Below are 19,646 nucleotides of genomic sequence, written 5' to 3'. Positions count from 1 at the left end.
TGAGACAGAAGGTCCTCCTGCATTGGCAGCCGTCAAGGTGCATCCGCCACCAGGTGCACGAGATCGGCGTACACCAAGGACGCCGAGGCCAATCTGCGATTAGAATCATCGGGAACCCCTCAGCCTCCACTCTGCGGAGCAGCCGAGGAAGCAACTTCAATAGGGGAAAGGCATAAATTAGCCGATACTGACCCTACAAGGCCACCAACGTGTCTGCCCAGGGATCTCTGGACCTGGCCATGAAACCTCGACACCTTGCGGTTGAGACGAGAGGCCAGGAGATCCACGTCCGGTGTGCTCCACCTCCTGCAAAGGAGTTAAAACACCTCCGGAATGACCATCCCCGCTGGTCCAGCATCTGGCGACTCAGGTAGTCTACCTGCCAGTTTGACACCCGAAATGTAGACGGCCGACGCGTTTCTTTCCGCCCAACTTAGGATGTGAGCGACCTCTGACACTGCAGCCGAGCTCCATGTTCCCCCTGATGGTTGTCATAAACCACCGCCATGGCGTTGTCTGACTGAATCCTGATTGGGCGACCTTGCAACCTCCTCGACCACAAAGAGGCATAGCCTGATCGCCCGAAGTTCCAGGACATTGATCGGCAGACAAGATTCCGCTAGAGTCCAGACGCCCCTCAAACCCGTGAGGCTGGCGTCCGTCGTAATCACCGTCCACTGGGAGGGAAGAAATGACTTCCCGGACCGAAGAGCCGGGATCTCAGCCATTAATTCGGAGACACTGACTAGGTGGCTTACCTTAATCTGACGATCCAGAGACAATGGAGATTTGTTCCACTTAGACAGGATCTCCCTCTGCAATACACGAGTGTGGAACTGGGCATGCGGTACCGCCTCGAAGGAGGCTACCATCAGGCCCAGGACTCGCATGCAAAAATGGAGAGATGACCATTTGCGGGATGCCAACACCTTCACTGCAGACTGCAGCAATTTTTCCAGGGGAAGAAAGACTTTTGCTTCCGAGGAGTCCAGAATCAACCCTAGGTACTCTAAATGCTGAGTCGGTACCAGGACCGACGTCTAAATGTTTAACACCCACCCAAAACCACCGCCGAAACAGAAGCTCTGGATATCAAGGGTGCTGCATTCAGTGTAGCATCACAGACATATACAAGGCCCTGTACCAACTGGTCAGCCAGTCCAAAATTCGGTAGGGAGTCGGTGCTCCTCCACAGTCTGGTGCAAAACCTTTGCCCATTCAGTGAGTGTCAGACACCAGGGTTGCGGCCACAATACAGACCCCCAACATGGTAAACATGGAGTGGGTCAGTGCCTCGGACCTCCGATCAGTATGGTCTTTGAAGGCAGGGGTCCCTTCTATAGGGAGAGTGGTCACCTTATTTAATCGGGCAACCTGGGGGTCCACTACCGGAGGAGAAATCCATTTTTTCAAGAGGCTCACCTCAAAGGGGTACCGAACTGCCAGGCGCTGAGGAACTACAAAGGACTTCTGCGGCTTTTCCCATTTCTTATCAATGAACTTGTCAAAGAAGGGCCCCATAAGGAAAAACCTTCACAGAACGCTCTGATTTGTGGGACCCAAAAAAACAGAGTCCTCAGATGATGCCTCAGCTGCACTATCCAGCTTAAGGGAGTCCCTTACAGCACTGATAAGCGCACTGACAGGTGCCCTGTCATATACTGACCCAAGTAGAGTCCCCTCACAAGGAAAGTCCTGGTCCACACCTTCAGATAACACAGAACCGGGGACCTCAGCTGCAGCCAGGTCCTGGTCTGAGTCAGAGCATTCCCCAGGGGATGGCGGGGGCGCTTTTTACCCCCCCTTACATGCACACGCCGCCTCCACCCTGGCAACAAATGTTTCCAGGACTGCCAACAAAGTGTCTATGGGAACCACAGGTGCAGAAGCACCAGCTGCCACCTCTGGCATGTTTGGGGAAGAAGAACCAGATACTGACTCCCTCCAGACAGCTCTCAGGGACCTATTCAGACCTGAATAAAAGCCCACCCTCCTGCTGCGCTGACCGGCAGTATTGCAGTAGAGGGAAACATGACAGAGCAGGGAAGGGAGGATAGGAGGACCGCCGAACCCCAGGAATGCCCAGCCGTACTGACCCGCCAAGGCGGGAAGAACTGTACTTACCCGTCCATGCGAGGACCCGCTGACACATTCCTGACAAGCATACAACCACGTTTGAGTAGCTGTCGGCCCGGTCCACTGAGTGAGACAACACCACAGCCCAGTCATATGTGGACCCTGGAGCAAAAGCTCACTGGCCACCCCAGGAGTCATGGGGTATGTCATGGCAGACCCAGCCCTTAGCAATGGTGCGCTCACGCCGCTGGCCCGACTGAGGAGACTACAAGGATCTATATATCCAGCCTGTCTCTCAGCCGACAGTTGATAGAAGATTCTCAAAGAAATAAAATAAAAATTTCCTCAGGGCGCTGGTCCCAAAGGGAGACATACGCCCTCTTTTGCTAGGCAGAAAAAAACCCGAGGCTGCATGAAGGAGGGTTATGCCGGAGGGACTACCGGACAGCAGGGCTGTTCAACTTTATTAACGTAACATGTATTTAAATATCTAACATGTTTCTGCCTAGTCCTCTCCTGTGAACAGGAACATAACCCACTTGTCAAGACTTGAGAAGTCTGTGTCAGACGATAAGAGAAATAGCAGTACAGCTTCAGTGTAGGAGAACTGCAGCACTGCTAGTCAAAATGCTGGAAGTATAGTGAAAGCTACACTATGCAGCATGAATGAAATTGTAAATTATAAAAACTTTGAGAGTAAAACTTCATTTCTTTTGCTTACACAGCAAATTTTAAGAAAAAATGGTTTCCATGTAAAACCTCAGAAATTTTAGCATTTTATTTTATACAGAATGATTTATACTTTTTAAACAAATTTTGTATTATCCTACATTTTGGATACAACAGTGGTTGGTGGGGATTTAACATTTTTAGTCAAAATGCACAAAACGCATACTAAAGACTTACCTCTAGCTGTTCTGGGAGAACTTCTGCAATCCTCTTCATCAAGTTGCAAGTTGGCTTGTTTGAGCATAACAAGATTAGCTGACATTCCTGGTTGCCCCGCAAAATAAGACCTTTTGCTAGGATACCAACACGTTTAACACCCCTCAAGAGACAGGCATCACCAGATTTACTGTGAATATATGCAAATAAACAAACCATTACATCCAAATAAAAAAAAAACGTAAGCAGTAAAGAAAAATGTATCAATATTTATTGTCAATGAATCATTAAGTGCATGGACCCACATATAGTTTTAAGATGCACATGCACATTATCTGCAAGTGCCTAAAAAACAAAACATCAGAAATTCAGCGCAACATTCTAAAAAGAAATGTACTTTAAGTGGTTAAAAAGATTTCACTCAGTTAAGGACCGCCTCCTGCACATATACGTTGGCAGAATGGCACGGCTGGGCACATGTACGTACAGGTACGTCCAGTACTAGTACCCAGCCGTAACCCTGTAAACACGGCTTTCCCGGTCTTCACTGTGGCAGCAGCATCGATCGTGTCATCCCTTTTATGGGGGACACAATCGAAGACGTCACACCTACAGCCACACCCCCCTACAGTTGTAAACACACTTCAGGTCACACATAACCCCATCAGTGCCCCCTGTGGTTAACTCCCAAACTGCAATTGTCATTTTCACAATAAACAATGCATTTTAAATGCATTTTTTGCTGCGAAAATTACAATGGTCCCAAAAATGTGTCAAAATTGTCCGAAGTATCCTCCATAATGTTGCAATCACGGGGGGGAAAAAAAAAACCCTGATCGCCGCCATTAGTAGTAAAAAAAAATAAAAAATACAAATGCAATAAAAACTATCCCCTATTTTGTAAATGCTATACATTTTGCGCAAGCCAACCGATAAACGCTTATTGCGATTTTTACCAAAAATAGGTAGAAGAATACGTATCGGCCTAAACTGAGGGCAGCTTTTTTTTTTCCCTCGATATTTTTGGGGGATATTATAGCAAAAAATATTGCATTTTTTTCAAAATTGTCGCTCTATTTTTGTTTATAGCGCAAAAAAATTAAAACCGAGGGGTGGTTAAAAGAAAGCTCTATTTGTGGGGGAAAAAAAGACGCCAGTTTTGTTTGGGAGCCACGTCGCACAATTGTCAGTTAAAGCGACACAGTGCCGAATCGCAAAAAGGGGCAAGGTCCTTTAGCTGCATTTTGGTCCGGGTCTTAAGTGGTTACATTTCTCTAGTGACCTGAGGATTACATACAGTGGGGGCTCTGGAAACTAGATAAATGCATCTAGGCCTTAATATACAATTTGTTGTCTTTCAGAAAAGTTTTAAGAGGCCCACTGAGTTTTAGAGGGTGCAACAGATAGTGATAGGGGGATATACTACACAAAAGAAGTGTGAAGTTCACAATTTTTAGAATGTATAGTGTGGAGCCATGTACTGTATAATGTACAGGATGGAGCAGATGCATGTAAAGTACAGTGCATAGAGTAGTATAAAAGCTGATCTATGTACAGATAGTTCTTGAACTTGACTTCGTATCAGCTTCCTGCAATCTCATGTACAACAGAGTCAGAATAGAAGAGGGCAAAGCAGCAGAGTGAATTCATTGTGCTTCAGTGTTTTTGTGTTAACAATAAAACTCCATACACACTAATAATTTCCTGCAGATCTTGGTCTTCAGATTTACCAAAACCATGTAGTGCAAGGACCTGCCTGATTGCATACAAATTGAAACTCTTAAGGTTTAACCTCATTATTTTGGTAAATCTGAAGACAAAAATCTGCAGAAAATCTAATAGTGCATATGGGGTCTAAGTCTGCTGATCAGAGGAGGGCAGACTGATGAGCTTGCCAATGTGCCACCAATCCTTTTACTGCCCAGTCGTAGGCTGGCGGGAGAGAAGAGCCGTTACCGGGGTCAGCAACCCATTGCCGGATTTTACTGGCAATTATCACTGGCGGCTGGCTCATCTGTCCTATGGACTTCCTCAAAGGATATTGGCAGTCACCATGTTCCTCTTCACTATCCTAGGCTTGGGGTTCCTGAGGATTTTTTAAACCCCAGGCACCACACCAAGGTTTTTTTCTTTTTCGTTCCTTTGACTTGTTTTATGGTTTCTAACTTTTCCTCCCCCTGGATTTTCTTTTACTTTTTATCCTATGCGCCATTGACCTCTTGGTAGAGACACACACACACACACAATTTGCATTTATTTTTTATTATCCATTATGGCTTTAAGTGTTCTTTCATATAATGCGAAAGGTTTTAACCCTATTCATAAGAGATGGCTAGCGTTAAGAGTTTAAATCTAAGTCTTCAAAGGCTGATGTGGTCATGGTTCAGGAAACCAATTTTCGTGCTGGTGGTTGGTTTAAATTAGCTTCCAAACATTTTACTACTACCCATGTTGCTTCAGATACCTCTGGGAAGGCAGGTGTAGACGATCATGCCCTATGCAGCACAAATCCTCGGTCTACTCTATTCATATTACAAGATCTCTCAAGTCTTCCCTGGGTAGTTAAGCATTCTGGGTCTGGTAAGCCTAGGGCAGGCTTCTTTGGATCCACAGACAAGACTCCATTGCTGGGGTGGGGGGACATCTTCGCTGGTTTCCAGATTCGTGGACCTCCTTTGTGAGCGTCAAGGGGGTCCACAAATTGAACCTTTTGGAGGTACAAATAGTGGGGGACTGAATTTGTATACTTTGGGGGGGCCTTGTGTGGGTATAATTCCTGTAAAGTTTTGGTGTGATGTCCAACCTACCCAACGTCCCTTTTTAGCCGTGTCCAGGAAATTGGGCTACCTGGGTCTGACTCTGGAGTGAATGCTGACCAGGTTAGTAGTTTTTCTTTCCAAATATCGACCCCTTCAGCAGGATCAGCTCAACGGGAAGTAACGGAGGTTCGTGGCTATCTCGCAAGTTCCTCTGGTAGGCACCGCAGTCGTCCTAGTGCCACTGCGGGGCCAACACCCTCCTCTTCTGTGGTGCCTGTGAAGGGCCGAGGGTGAAGGTCTTCTGGTGGCCGTAAAGAGGACCAGTTGTACCGAGGGCTGAGCTTCCATCCTGCTTTACAGTGACTGGTTTTAAATGGCCTAGCTATTGAAAGCCAAGTATTGAGAGATGGAGGTCTGTCGGGATCAGTGATCCCTACTATGATGAAGGCGAGGAAGTCGACTTCTAGTAAAATATACCATCGTACGTGGAAAGAGTACGGTTTTTGGTGTGAATCGTTTGGCGTTCATCCACGATATTTTTCTGTGGCTCGGATCTTAGCTTTTCTTCAACAGGGCGTTGAGCAGAAATTGGTTTTGAGCACCATCAAGGGCCTGGTGTCTGCCTTAGCAGTCTTCTTTCAGCGACCCCTAGTCCGTACCTTCATTTAAGGAGTCCAGGAAGTGGCTCCGCCTGTACGCTCTTTTGCCACCATGGGATTTAAACTTGGTGCTATCGGTTCTCCAGAAACCACCACTCAAGAATATTCCCTTCCCTACGTTGTCCCAGAAGTAGTTGGTGACATTATGTTGTAGTCCCCATTTAGTACTCAATAGGGATAAAGTGTTTCTTCATCCCTGTCTGTCATTTCTGCCCAAGGTTGTCTCTGACTTCCACTTGAATGAGGACATTTGTGTTGCCGTCCTTGTATCCCAAGCCGGCTCATCCCAAGGAATTTGCTTTGCATACATTGGATGTGGTTTGTGCGATTCGAGTGTATATAGCAGGAGGTCAAACTCACTTTTTTTGGTTACACAGGGACCAAGGAGAGGGCTTGCCGCTTCTTCGGCTAATTTCAATGGGAAGGAGCAATGTAGGAGCGGTAAACACCCCGCTCCTTCACTTCATCCAAAGATGCGGCTAGCAGGACTTTTGGATCGGTCCTGCTAGACTGTAGGGCATGATTTTTTTCAGGCAGTACAGCAGCGCTATGTTTAGCGCTAAACCGCATGAAAATATCTGCAGTCCCAGGAGCCCGGAAGAATTTCTTATCGGCTGAGAAGGAAGGAAGGCCCCCGTCTGTGACAAGGCCCCTTCCCTTTCCTAGATTGAGGCAGGAAGGTCCTTTCCCCCCCCCCCCCCCCCTGTGTGTTTTTCAGACTCTGTTTACAAGTTTAAAACTTTTTTTTGCTAGAAAATTACTTAGAACCCCCAAACATATATATATTTTTTTTAACACCCTAGAGAATAAAATGGCGGTCATTGCAATACTTTGTCATACCGTATTTGCACAGCGGTCTTACAAGCGCACTTTTTTGAAAAAACAAACACTTTTTTAATTAAAAAAATAAGACAACAGTAAAGTTAGCCCAATTTCTTTATATTGTGAAAGATAATGTTACGCCAAGTAAAAGGATACCCAACATGTCACGCTTCAAAATTGCGCCCGCTCGTGGAATGGCGTCAGACTTTTAGCCTTAAAAATCTCCAAAGGCGACGTTTAAAAAAATTCTATGGATGGCTTATTGTTTGATGTATGATGCTTTTGACAACATAAGTTGTACTGTATTACCATGCCGTCCACAAATAAAGATTTTACAAAAAAAAAAATTCTACAGGTTGCATCTTTTGAGTTAGAGGTCTAGGACTAGAATTATTGCTCTCGCTCCGATACCTTACTTGTGTGCTTTGAACATTGTTTTCATATGTGGGTGCTACTCACGTATGCGTTCACTTCTTGTCGGGACAGGGCGCTTTCACTTTTTTTTATTAAATAAGGGGTCACTTTTATTCCTATTACAAGGAATGTAAACATCCCTTGTAATAGAAAAAAGCATGACAGGTCCTCTTAAATATGAGATCTGGGGTCAAAAAGAAGCTGGCTGTTATTGTGGCTTCACAGCCAGCTCCAAACTGCACAAGCGCAAGTTATGCTGCACTATGGCCATGGACTTGCAGCCCCCTGAGACCTGTGACATGTCCCAGTAGGCTGTGGGCAGGGAGGAGAGGAGGGGCGTAGAAATCTTCTTGGATCGCCTAGGGGAGTGGGTAACTGTCAAATCTAGGCACCCACTCCCAAAAATTACAAAAGTGTTAGAGGAAGGGGAAAGAGAAGAAAAAGCTTATCTTTTGCTGTTGTTGTTCCACTTTATTTAAATCTTATGAACGGAAACCCTCACTGGCTTTAAACAGCTCTTAAGGACCTCCATACTTCGACTCACCCTCTCACCATTCTGCATTATGTGAAATTCTAACTCCAAAAGTAAGAATAGAATAATGGCTACAGCCAGTATAAAGACCTATGGACTCAAATATCTTTCCAAGACCGTTGCTGAACTGAAAAAATATTAACATGCAGCAACATGTAAACACAGGTATAAAGAGATAAAACACATAGAAGAAAAAAAATCAAAAGTTTATTTACCTAGCGTCTTTTTCGTCAGATTCACGTCTAATGCAGTCAGATACAAGTTTGAGTGCCCTTTCAGACAACGATACAGTTTTCTGGATAACTTCAAGCTCCTTCTCAGTAGGATAGATCTGAGCATGCTTTCTCATAATGTATTGATCATCTACAGATTCATTCACTTGAGGTGAAGTATAATGCTGTATAAAATAAACCAGGAAATAATATTTTTTTTTATAAATAACTACAAGAAAAAGGATGTATAGTCAGAAAAGACATGTGAACCTAAAACATGGATAACTTATTAAACAGCAAGTTTGCTTTAACCACTTCACCCCTGGAAGATTGGGCTTCTCAATGACCAGGCCATTTTTTGCTATACGGTACTGCGTTGATTTAACTGTCAATTGCACGGTCGTGCGACGCTGTACCCCAACAAATAGAGCTTTCTTTTGGTGGTATTTGATCATCTGTTTTTTTGCTCCATAAAAAAAAAAAAAAAAAGACAAAAAATAATAAAAATGAATTTAATATATATATATATATATATATATATATATATATATATATATATATATATATATATATATATATATATATATATATATATATATATATATATATATATATATATATAAACTTTTTGCTATAATATCTATCCCCAATTTATTTTTTAAAGCAAAATTTTTTTGCTTTAAAAGTCTGGGCCGATATGTATTCTACATATTTTTGGTAATAAAAAAATTTGCAATAAGCGTATATTGATTGGTTTGCGTCTACAAATTGGGGGAAAGATTTATGTTTTTTTTTTACTAGTAATGGCGGGGATCAGCGGGACTGCGACATTATGGCTGACAGATATGCATGGAGCATTCGATATGTGTGTGTAATACACATATGTTGCTTAGCTAGCTACACTACACCGATTCTCACCTAGACTCCTAGAAAATGAATTTGGATTACAGCATGATGGCGGTATCAACAATCCAATAGCGCAGTGTTTCCCAACTTCAGTCCTCAAGGCACACCAACAGGTCATGTTTTCAGGATTTCCCTCAGATGAAACGGCTGTGGTAATTACTAAGGCAGTGAAACTGATCAAATCACCTGTGCAAAATAACGGAAAGCCTGAAAACATGACCTGTTGGTGTGCCTTGAGGACTGGAGTTGGGAAACACTGCAATAGCGGACTTCAAGAAAATGGCGGATACGCGACTTCTGGCAGACACACTATATAATTACAGCCTTAGCAACCAATCAGGTTCCCCTGATAAATTCACGAGGTGCGTGACGCAACGACGTAGGGCACGCGAGGCTGACGCACACCGGAAGTGACCGGAATTGATGTGAGAAGCGTCTGGAACGCAGATTTTCATTGCTTTGCTTTCTTTTATCTAAGAGTCCATTATTTTAGCATTTTAAACTTAATATTTTTTACGGTATTACACTATTGGAGGCCTCTTTTCCTCTTCCCTTCACTATTGTGGCTCGTTTTGAGGCTTTATTGCCCTCTATGGGGAGGAGTTGGAAAAGGAGGAGAGAAAGGAAGTTTGAGGTTGACCATTAGAGACCCATTTATGCCTATTATCATCCCATTAAGGTGAGAGTTCTGGGAGACTGGTGGGAGGATCCTTCATCGTTCCAGAGTACTCATTGTGTACTATCCTTTATGGACTATTCCTTAAACCATTATCGCATAACTGGCCACTTGAAGATAGACATCCATTGTATATATGTGTTTTCACTTAAGTGGACTCTTTATTCATTTATATATTACTAGCTGAATACCCGGCGTTGCCCGGTCTTCCTATCTGAACCTTTTGGGGAGGAAAATCATAGTAATATAAATATACCCATCTTTTATATAAGGGTGTAGGTAAGGGTTAATTTAACTGTCATATTTTTATTTGGCATATAAGTAATATGTGTACCAGGTATTATTGAAATATCTCCAGGTGTACAGAAGTTATGTGGGAACATACATTTCCCATTGATTTGCATGGGACTTTAAACAAAAACCCCAACCCTCACAAATGGGGGTAGTTAAGGGATAAATTAACTATCCTATAGTTTAAGTGGACATATAAGTAACATGTGACCAAGTGTTATCGATATATCTACAGCCGTTTGTAAGTTATGAAGTAACATGTATATCCCATAGAGTTGAATGGGACTTTAAAGGAAAACCCCGACCATGGCAAATGGGGGTGGGTAAGGGTTAAACCACCTATCCTATGTTTGTTGCTGACATATAAGTAACATGTGTGCCAAGTTTCATGTTAATATCTTTAGCCGTTTGGACGTGATGCTGGAACATGCATACACACACACACACACACACGTTAAGTTTTATATATATAGATTGACATTGGTTTAGTGCTTTATTTTGTGTTTTGTCACTTGCTCTAGGCACTGTTCTTTTTTAAGTGACCACTTTTTAGGCACTTTTCACCAAGTGATTATTTTTCTTCATTCATTTTCACCGGTTACTCCCCTTTGACATTAGTCATTTTTGGATATTTGTGTTTTTATGTTTGATGTATTTTTCTTGAGCGCGGTATCACCTTGCATATATCTGCATATAAATATGGCTGACAGATCAGACACTTGACACATTTTTGGGACAATAGACAATCATACAGCTATTAGTGCTATAAAAATGCACAGATTACTGTGTAAAGGTCACTGGCAGGGAAGGAGTTAACATGGGCGATCAAGGGGTTAACTGTGTTCCCTCATGTGTGTTCTAACTGTAGGTGGATGGGACTGAATAGATGCGATGACAGATCATTGTTCCTAGCTAGTAAGAACACATGATCTGTCTCTCCTCTCAGAACAGGAATTACACACATGTACCCCTGTTGAGGCTCTCACAATCGCATGTGACCGGCGGTCATTGCGACCACCAGACGCGCGTATCGCCCCCCCGCAGTGCAGCGGGAGAGCTTGCTATCCCCGCTTAAAGGCCCGACGTACAGCTAAGACAGTTCGTGGGAACGTGCCGACCTGTCGCAGCATAACAACGGTGGCTGTTCGGCAAGCGATTAAAGAAGTTCACCTTTTTAAAAAAAATGTTACACCCTTATTCAGGGTGCAACATGTTAAAAATGCAGTGGCCCCCTTGCACCCCCCTCCCCCATCTCTGCTGTGACCGCAGACCAAAGGATCTTCTCCCTGTGTCTTCTGCCACAGTTAATTGAGCGTTCCTGTCAATTTATCGGCTTGCTCGTATGAGGTACAAGCAAGCCCAAGCCGATACATTGGCAGATCTGCAGGAGACCCGCATGCCACCAGCGATCTGCTGATCAGTGGTGAAATTCTTTACAGGCTCCTGTAAAAAAAAAAACAAAAAAAAACCACAACGTTATCCTTTAAGGACTTGTTTAGACAGGTGCCGAGTACTGCATCCGCATTTACTTCTATGGACTGTCCACTTGAAACTGAGATGGATGCAGCAAATAGCAGCTCCGCACAGAGGACCATGCCTAAATGAGCATAATTTGAACCTAAATACTGAAAAATACAGTGCATCCGGAAAGTATTCACATTGCTATTGTTATGTTACAGCTTTATTCCAAAATGGATTTAATTATAAAAAATAAAGATTAAAAAAAAAGCGAACCGGAGGAAGATGTCCTTTAGCAGAGGGAAGAAGAACCGGAGGAAGATGTCCTTTAGCAGAGGGAAGAAGAACCAGAGGAAGATGTCCGTGAGAGAGAAGAAACAGAGGAAGATGTCCGTGAGAGAGAAGAACCGGAGGAAGATGTCCGTGAGAGAGAAGAACCGAGGAAGATGTCCGTGAGAGAGAAGAACCAGAGGAAGATGTCCGTGAGAGAGAAGAACCAGAGGAAGATGTCCGTGAGAGAGAAGAACCAGAGGAAGATGTCCGTGAGAGAGAAGAACCAGAGGAAGATGTCCGTGAGAGAGAAGAACCGGAGGAAGATGTCCGTGAGAGAGAAGAACCGGAGGAAGATGTCCGTGAGAGAGAAGAACCGGAGGAAGATGTCCGTGAGAGAGAAGAACCAGAGGAAGATGTCCGTGAGAGAGAAGAACCAGAGGAAGATGTCCGTGAGAGAGAAGAACCAGAGGAAGATGTCCGTGAGAGAGAAGAACCAGAGGAAGATGTCCGTGAGAGAGAAGAACCAGAGGAAGATGTCCGTGAGAGAGAAGAACCAGAGGAAGATGTCCGTGAGAGAGAAGAACCAGAGGAAGATGTCCGTGAGAGAGAAGAACCAGAGGAATATGTCCGTGAGAGAGAAGAACCAGAGGAAGATGTCCGTGAGAGAGAAGAACCAGAGGAAGATGTCCGTGAGAGAGAAGAACCAGAGGAAGATGTCCGTGAGAGAGAAGAACCAGAGGAAGATGTCCGTGAGAGAGAAGAACCAGAGGAAGATGTCCGTGAGAGAGAAGAACGAGAGGAAGATGTCCGTGAGAGAGAAGAACCAGAGGAAGATGTCCGTGAGAGAGAAGAACCAGAGGAAGATGTCCGTGAGAGAGAAGAACCAGAGGAAGATGTCCGTGAGAGAGAAGAACCAGAGGAAGATGTCCGTGAGAGAGAAGAACCAGAGGAAGATGTCCGTGAGAGAGAAGAACCAGAGGAAGATGTCCGTGAGAGAGAGGAACCAGAGGAAGATGTCCGTGAGAGAGAGGAACCAGAGGAAGATGTCCGTGAGAGAGAGGAACCAGAGGAAGATGTCCGAGAGAGAGAGAGAGAGAGAGAGAGAGAGAGAGAGAGAGAGAGAGAGAGAGAGAGAGAGAGAGAGAGAGAGAGAGAGAGAGAGAGAACCGGAGGATGAAGACAACCATTTGGGAAATGTTTTTACCTTTACAACCCCTTTAAGTCCCACGGAGGCAGTGGGAGGGGGTCACACCGGAGGTTGTACTCCCTGTACAACTGTACTCACCAGTGAGTGAGCCGCCAAGGGCCATTGAAAGAAGACAGCCAAAGTTGAAATCTGCCCCTTAAGGCAAGCTTCTGGTCCACTCCCCGCTGTAAAAACAGCAGGTTCCTGGAAATCGAATATGCAATCCAGCTCCTCACACAGAGATGTAAGCCTTCCAAGTATGATAAATCTTCCTAAAGGAAGACTTCCGTGCTCAGCATGATAGAAATAACCACATCCAACAGGCCCCGGTCCCTTAACACCTGACTTTCAATAGCCACGCCGTTAAAGCCAGCGACTAAAGCAGGATGAAGAATGGGACCTTGCGACAGAAGGTCCTCTCGTAGCGGTAGTCGCCAAGGAACATCCGCCACCAGACGAACTAGGACGGCAAGGCCAATCTGGAGCAATTAGTATCATCGGGATCCCCTCGGTCTGCACCCTGCGAAGCAGAAGCTTTAGCGAGGGAAAGGCGTACATCAGCCAATACTGTCCCCACGGAGCCACCAACGCGTCTGCCCAAGGGTCTTTCGACCTGGTCACAAACCTTGACACCTTCCGAGTGAGCCGCAAAGCCAGGAGGTCCTCGTCTGGCATGCCCCATCTTGTGCAAATGAGACAAAACACATCCGGGTGCAGCGACCACTCTCCTTGGTCCAGCATCTGGCGACCAAGGTAGTCCGCTTGCCAGTTTTCTACGCCCGGAATGTACACAGCCGATTGAGCTGGCACGCTCCGTTCTGCCCACCTCAGAATGTGAGCGACCTCCGAGGCTGCAGCAGAGCTTCTTGTCCCCCCTTGATGGTTGACATATGCCACTGCCGTGGCGTTGTCCGACTGGATGCCCCTGAAGTCTGAGACCACGAGGTGAGGCAATGCTTGATTGCCCGAAGCTCAAGCATGTTGATCGGTAGGCAGGATTCTTCCTGCGTCCAGCGACCCTGTGCCAACTGGACACCCCAACCGGTCAGGCTGGCGTCCGTCGTGATTACTGTCACAGAAGAGGAAGAAATTACTTTCCGGCCTGAAGGGCCGGAGATCTCAGCCACCAAACTAGGGAAGCCTTGACCGCAAGGTACACCCGGATCCGACAATCCAGGGACAATGGAGCCTTGACCACTTGGACAGGATTTCCCTCTGTAAGGCACGAGTGTGGAATTGAGCATACGGCACTACCTCGAAGGAGGCCACCATGAGGCCCAGGACTCGCATGCAAAAACGCAGGGACGACCGCCTGCGGGAGGCCAACAGCTTCAGCGCCACCTGAAGAGTTTACAAATTGTTCGAGAAGAGAAAAACTCGTCTCCTAGGAGTCCAGAACCAAACCCAGGCACTCCAGATGACGAGTCGGCACCAACACCGACTACTGGAGGTTCAGGACCCAACCAAAGTCTTGAAGGGTCTGGATTTCAATCGCCACATCCACCTCTAATTCTGAGCTTGAAGCAGCTCTCAGAAAGTCGTCCAGGTAACCCACTATAGCGATAATGCGCTGTTTCAGCAAAGCTAGGTCCGGGGCGAGCACCTTGGCGAAAACCCTTGGTGCCGATGCCAGGTCAAAAGGAATAGCCACAAATTGGCAATGGTCGTCCTGGACCGCAAAACGCAGAAACCTTCGATGTTCGACAAATATGGGGACATGCATGTATGCGTCCTTGATGTCCAAGGACGCCAGGAAATCCCCCGGATGGAGTGCCACGACTACCGAGCGTACAGATTCCATCCTGAATTTCTTAAACTTTCACAAAGCAGTTCAGGGCCTTGAGATCCAGAATCAGACGGACCCCTTCTTTTTGGGACCACAAACAGGTTTGAAAAAAAACTGAAACCTTTCCGGGGGGGGGGGGGGGGGGGACGACACGGGTACGATCACCCACCATCCCAGCAGATCCTGTACTGCCCCAAACAGGGCCACCCGACGAGTCGGAGGAAGCTGAAGCTTTGAGGGAAAAAATCTGTTTGGAGAGAAACCATCTTGTACCCTGAGGAAACAACTTTGCAAACCCACCGGTTGAAAAGTAGGGAAGACCGAGCCGCGAATGTGTAAAGGCGACCCCCCACCCGCGTGTTGGGCGGGGCAAACCCTCATGCGGCCACAGGTTTGTGCGCAGGCTTGCGAAACCAGGGACTTTTGTCCCTCATCGGGTGCCTTATCGGTCTGGGAGCTCTTACCTGCCTATGAGTGGAGGAAGGCCCATGCCTACGGCGTGGCTACTTACCCTTCCTAGACTGCGGGAGCAGAGTACTCTTACCTCCTGTGGCATCTTTGATGTCATCCAGGGAGGCCCCAAAAAGCCTCTCCCCTCTAAAAGGTAAATCAAGCAAGGCCTTCTTAGAAGCCTGGTCCACGGACCAACTTTTTAGCCAAGTATAAAAAAAGAAGTTGGGGATAGATGAGGGAAAAAGAAGAAAGCTAGACCAAAAAAGAGAAGGGTTTTTTTTTTTTTTTAGAGGTGAATGACACAGAAGGATAGCACTCACATAGGCCACATCTGTATATATAGTAAGGGGAAACAGCAGCTACGAGTAGGTATTGATGGTCAGACTTTCAGGCCAAGGAAGTATGTTAAAAAATGAATTTTAATTTGCAAAAAAGATACATGATAGTACAAACTTTACAACAATTGACCACTGTAAGCACAATCCCCGGAAGTCGCCAACGCACGTTTCGCCGTGGGGCTTCTTCAGGACGAATACGAGGATTTCGTGAATGACAGAGAACAAACAGTTATATGACAGATGGTCCTCCAGTGGATGCATCCATAAGGCGTATATAGCAAATGATGTCACAAGATCATAAAGAGCTTGTCCATAGATTTTCAAAAAGGATCTTATAGTGACTGTGAAGGATATGCTTCAGTTTAATAATCCCTGCTAGTAATGCTGTGTGTGTTCGAGGTAAAAGGTGATTTCATGTGTGTATTGTATCGTCAGGCTTAATGATTGGATAAGTGGCTCATGTTAATTATTCTGATTGCTTCATTGTGGCAATTACCTCTTCTATATGCGGGGCCAATCTGTCTAGATAACGTATTCTGTTACAACTAGTAATTAACTTCACTGATGTCATTATCTAAAGAAATGTGTCTTCAGAGTCGGCGCCGAAGTGTCTGCCTATAATCTGTATGGGAGCCTCCACTGTGTGAGGGGGGGGCGGAGATTGTCATTGTAACAGTTGTAACTACATATAAGCTAGGTTTTGTACCATTAAAGTGTCTTGTTCCAGCAGTAAGCTTGGCTCATGTGTGGCTTATTGGGCGATTCCAGGAATATTCCCCCTCATGGAATATTGGGGGACATTCTTTATGGGAAGAAGGGAATGTTTGACTGGGATATCATTCTACTACCGTCACAACTGGTTGGCAGCGGCGGGATTTTCCCTACTCTCCTTTACACCCGGATTCCAAGCAGACACTAGAAGAACTACTAGAAGTTCGTGGAAGGATTGCTAGCAACAAAACCAAGCGGGTCATCATAGCAGAATTAATGGAGCTAGACCAGGAGAACTTGGTTGCAGCAACGCCAGCAGTACAAGAGATGGAGACACCAGTGATTCAGGAGGAGGAATCGCCAGCCAACAAAGTAATGAGAGAGAAGCTAGCATGGTTCGGTCCGAACCCAACAGCGGATGTGGTGCTGAAAGTGATTGACCTGTTCGTAAACGCAGAGCTACAGTTAAAACTGGCAGCAGTCCAACAAGCAGCCGCACATTTTCCGAACAGCGAGTACAGCACAGCAGACACAAGGAAGATTAAGTTTAGCGCTTTTAAAGCTTTTGATGAAAAAGACTGAAATTGATAACTACCTGGCAAATTTTGAGCGACAATGTAACCTGCACCGAATAGCTAGAGGAGAGTGGGTTCCAATTATGTCAGGCAAACTGTCAGGCAAAGCTTCTGATGCTTTCCGGACCGTGCCAGATCAGGATATCCATAGCTACGCCCGGGTTAAAGAAGTACTCCTGACTCGTTATGCAGTAACCCCAGAGTCCCACCGACAGAAGTTCAGGGACTCACGCAAAACCACAAAAGACTCTTACGCGGTATGGGCATGCCAGTTATCCCTGTCGGCCTCTAACTGGGTTAACAGCAGCCAGGCCACCACCACAGAGGACATTTTGCAACTAATGCTCCTGGAGCAATTTTACAATCACATCCAGACGGATGTCAAAGACTGGGTGAGAGATCGCAGGCCCATGACTCTACCAGAGGCCGCTAAGTTGGCGGATGAATATGCGGATACTCACAAGATGAACCAGGTCGCACCACGGGTACAACCTCCACAACCAACGGTGCCCTCACACCCACCAACCGCTAGATACCAACCTCCTAACAGACCGGTGACATCTAGCCTTCGCTATCCACGCCAGGAGGACAACAAACAACGCTGCTTCCGGTGCAAACAGCTGGGTCAGTTTCCAGCAGAATTGCCCCATGAACGACAACACCAGGTCAAATTGGTCTCAACCTGGGTACCGCCCACCAGCAGCAGCCCATTGTGTAGACTCGGCTTGGGATCCCCAGGAGCTGGGTCAGGAAGAACCATTGGGCACCCCTTACGAAGCCCTCATGGTACAATCTGTTATTACGGACAACAGAGAACACCATGGTCAGCTGGTCATGGGTAACGGAAAAACCGCCCGGGGATTAAGAGACAGCCAGGTGGGCGACAGCCATGAGCCGGAGGGGCCCTGGAGGGAGCTGGGCAGAAAGAGGCACCGCCGGCTACCCTCCAAGAAGAAGAGGTCCTGGAAGCCGTATAACAAGCTGACCTGGGAGGAGAAGAAGCGACTGGAGGAGAGGGAGTCGCAGCGGGCGTCCCAGATGCGGGCCGAGATGTTCGCCAAGGGCCAACCGGTGGCCCCTTACACCACCACCCAGTTCCTGATGATGAAGTACCACGTGGAGAGCCTGCAGGACATGAGCAAGCAGGAGCTGATCCGTGAGTACATGGAGCTGGAGGAGTGCATAAGCCGCATGGAGGAGGAGAACAACCGCCTGAGGTCACAGCAGGCTGACCCCCCCAAGCTCCATGAACTGGAGATGGAGCTGGAGAAGCTCAAAGAGGAGAACCGGCGGCTGCGGAGGGAGCAGGGGGTGGCTGACCCTATGGGGCACTGACCCAACCCCCCCCCCCCAACAAATATAATTTTTTCTTTTTATGAATCTCCTGCGATTGTCACTTCAGAGCCATAACCTGCCCCCTACCATAGCGGGACACCTAGACGGCGGCGCACAGACCCATTCGCCGTCTTCACACTGACTTCTGGTGACTCTGCAGATCGCACAAAGACTTGGGGACTGACCGGCGTGTGATCTGACGACCCGGTGGCATACCCGAGTCGGAAGCTGTTGCCAAGGGAGGTCAGTTACGCCGAACGGAGTTAACCTCGGACTAAAAGCTCTGAACCTGTCAACCCTACTGGACCGGGAAAGGTCCAACCGGGTTGCCGGAGCAGGGAGAAAAAGGGGGGCCATTGTGAAGGATATGCTTCAGTTTAATTCTCCCTGCTAGTAATGCTGTGTGTGTTAGAGGTAAAAGGTGATTTCATGTGTGTATTGTATCGTCAGGCTTAATGATTAGATAAGTGTCTCATGTTAATTATTCTGATTGCTTCATTGTGGCAATTACCTCTTCTATATGCAGGGCCAAGCTGTCTAGATAACGTATTCTGTTACAACTAGTAATTAACTTCACTGATGTCATTATCTAAAGAAATGTGTCTTCAGAGTCGGCGCCGAAGTGTCTGCCTATAATCTGTATGGGAGCCCCCACTGTGTGAGAGGGGGGGGGGGGGCGGAGATTGTCATTGTAACAGTTGTAACTACATATAAGCTAGGTTTTGTACCATTAAAGTGTCTTGTTCCAGCAGTAAGCTTGGCTCATGTGTGGCTTATTGGGCGATTCCAGGAATATTCCGCCTCGTGGAATATTGGGGGACTTTCTTTATGGGAAGAAGGGAATGTTTGACGGGATATCATTCTACTACCGTCACAGTGACCATACGGTCATACTATAAATCGCAGACTTGAAATGGGGCATCACAGGGGGAGCCGCATAACGGCTGTGCTCCACTAAAATAGGTGGGCCTGGGGCCCACCGGGACAGCAGACATCACAACAAGCAGCAAAAAGGCAGGAGGAATATACCCTGCACAATAAGTACTCAATGGAGCAAATCCCCAGCTTGGCAACCATGTTGTAAAGTGTCTAGGAATATCGGGCGGCTGAACGGGAGTGTCCTCTGTGTCCCAGGGTGTACACGAGTGTAACAGGAGTAGGAGAATATATTTTGGGGTGTAATTTTTTGTATATACATGCTATGTGCTAGAAATATATATCTGAATGATGGGTGCAGCTACAGGAATCATTCAGATATCAGCTTTTTCAGACAGCGATTCCCTACACCATAAGAATAAT

At 46.3% G+C, this 19,646-nt stretch overlaps 1 protein-coding gene across 1 annotated transcript in view; it reads right to left on the bottom strand.

Moving 5' to 3' along the window:
- Positions 1-19,646, bottom strand: part of ZFR2 (zinc finger RNA binding protein 2) — a 290,651-nt gene that overhangs the window by 72,932 nt on the left and 198,073 nt on the right. The window contains exons 11-12 of the mRNA XM_040339314.1: positions 8,363-8,544; positions 2,983-3,151 (exon numbers count right to left, since the gene is read on the bottom strand). Coding sequence (XP_040195248.1) covers positions 2,983-3,151; positions 8,363-8,544 — 351 coding nt within the window. The remainder of the gene's footprint in view (positions 1-2,982; positions 3,152-8,362; positions 8,545-19,646) is intronic.

This window comes from Rana temporaria, chromosome 1 (assembly GCF_905171775.1).
Source record: "Rana temporaria chromosome 1, aRanTem1.1, whole genome shotgun sequence".
Classification (NCBI taxonomy): Eukaryota; Metazoa; Chordata; class Amphibia; order Anura; family Ranidae; genus Rana; species Rana temporaria.
The sequence above is the reverse complement of the archived record's forward strand: the minus strand, read 5'-3'. Positions and strand labels throughout refer to the sequence as shown.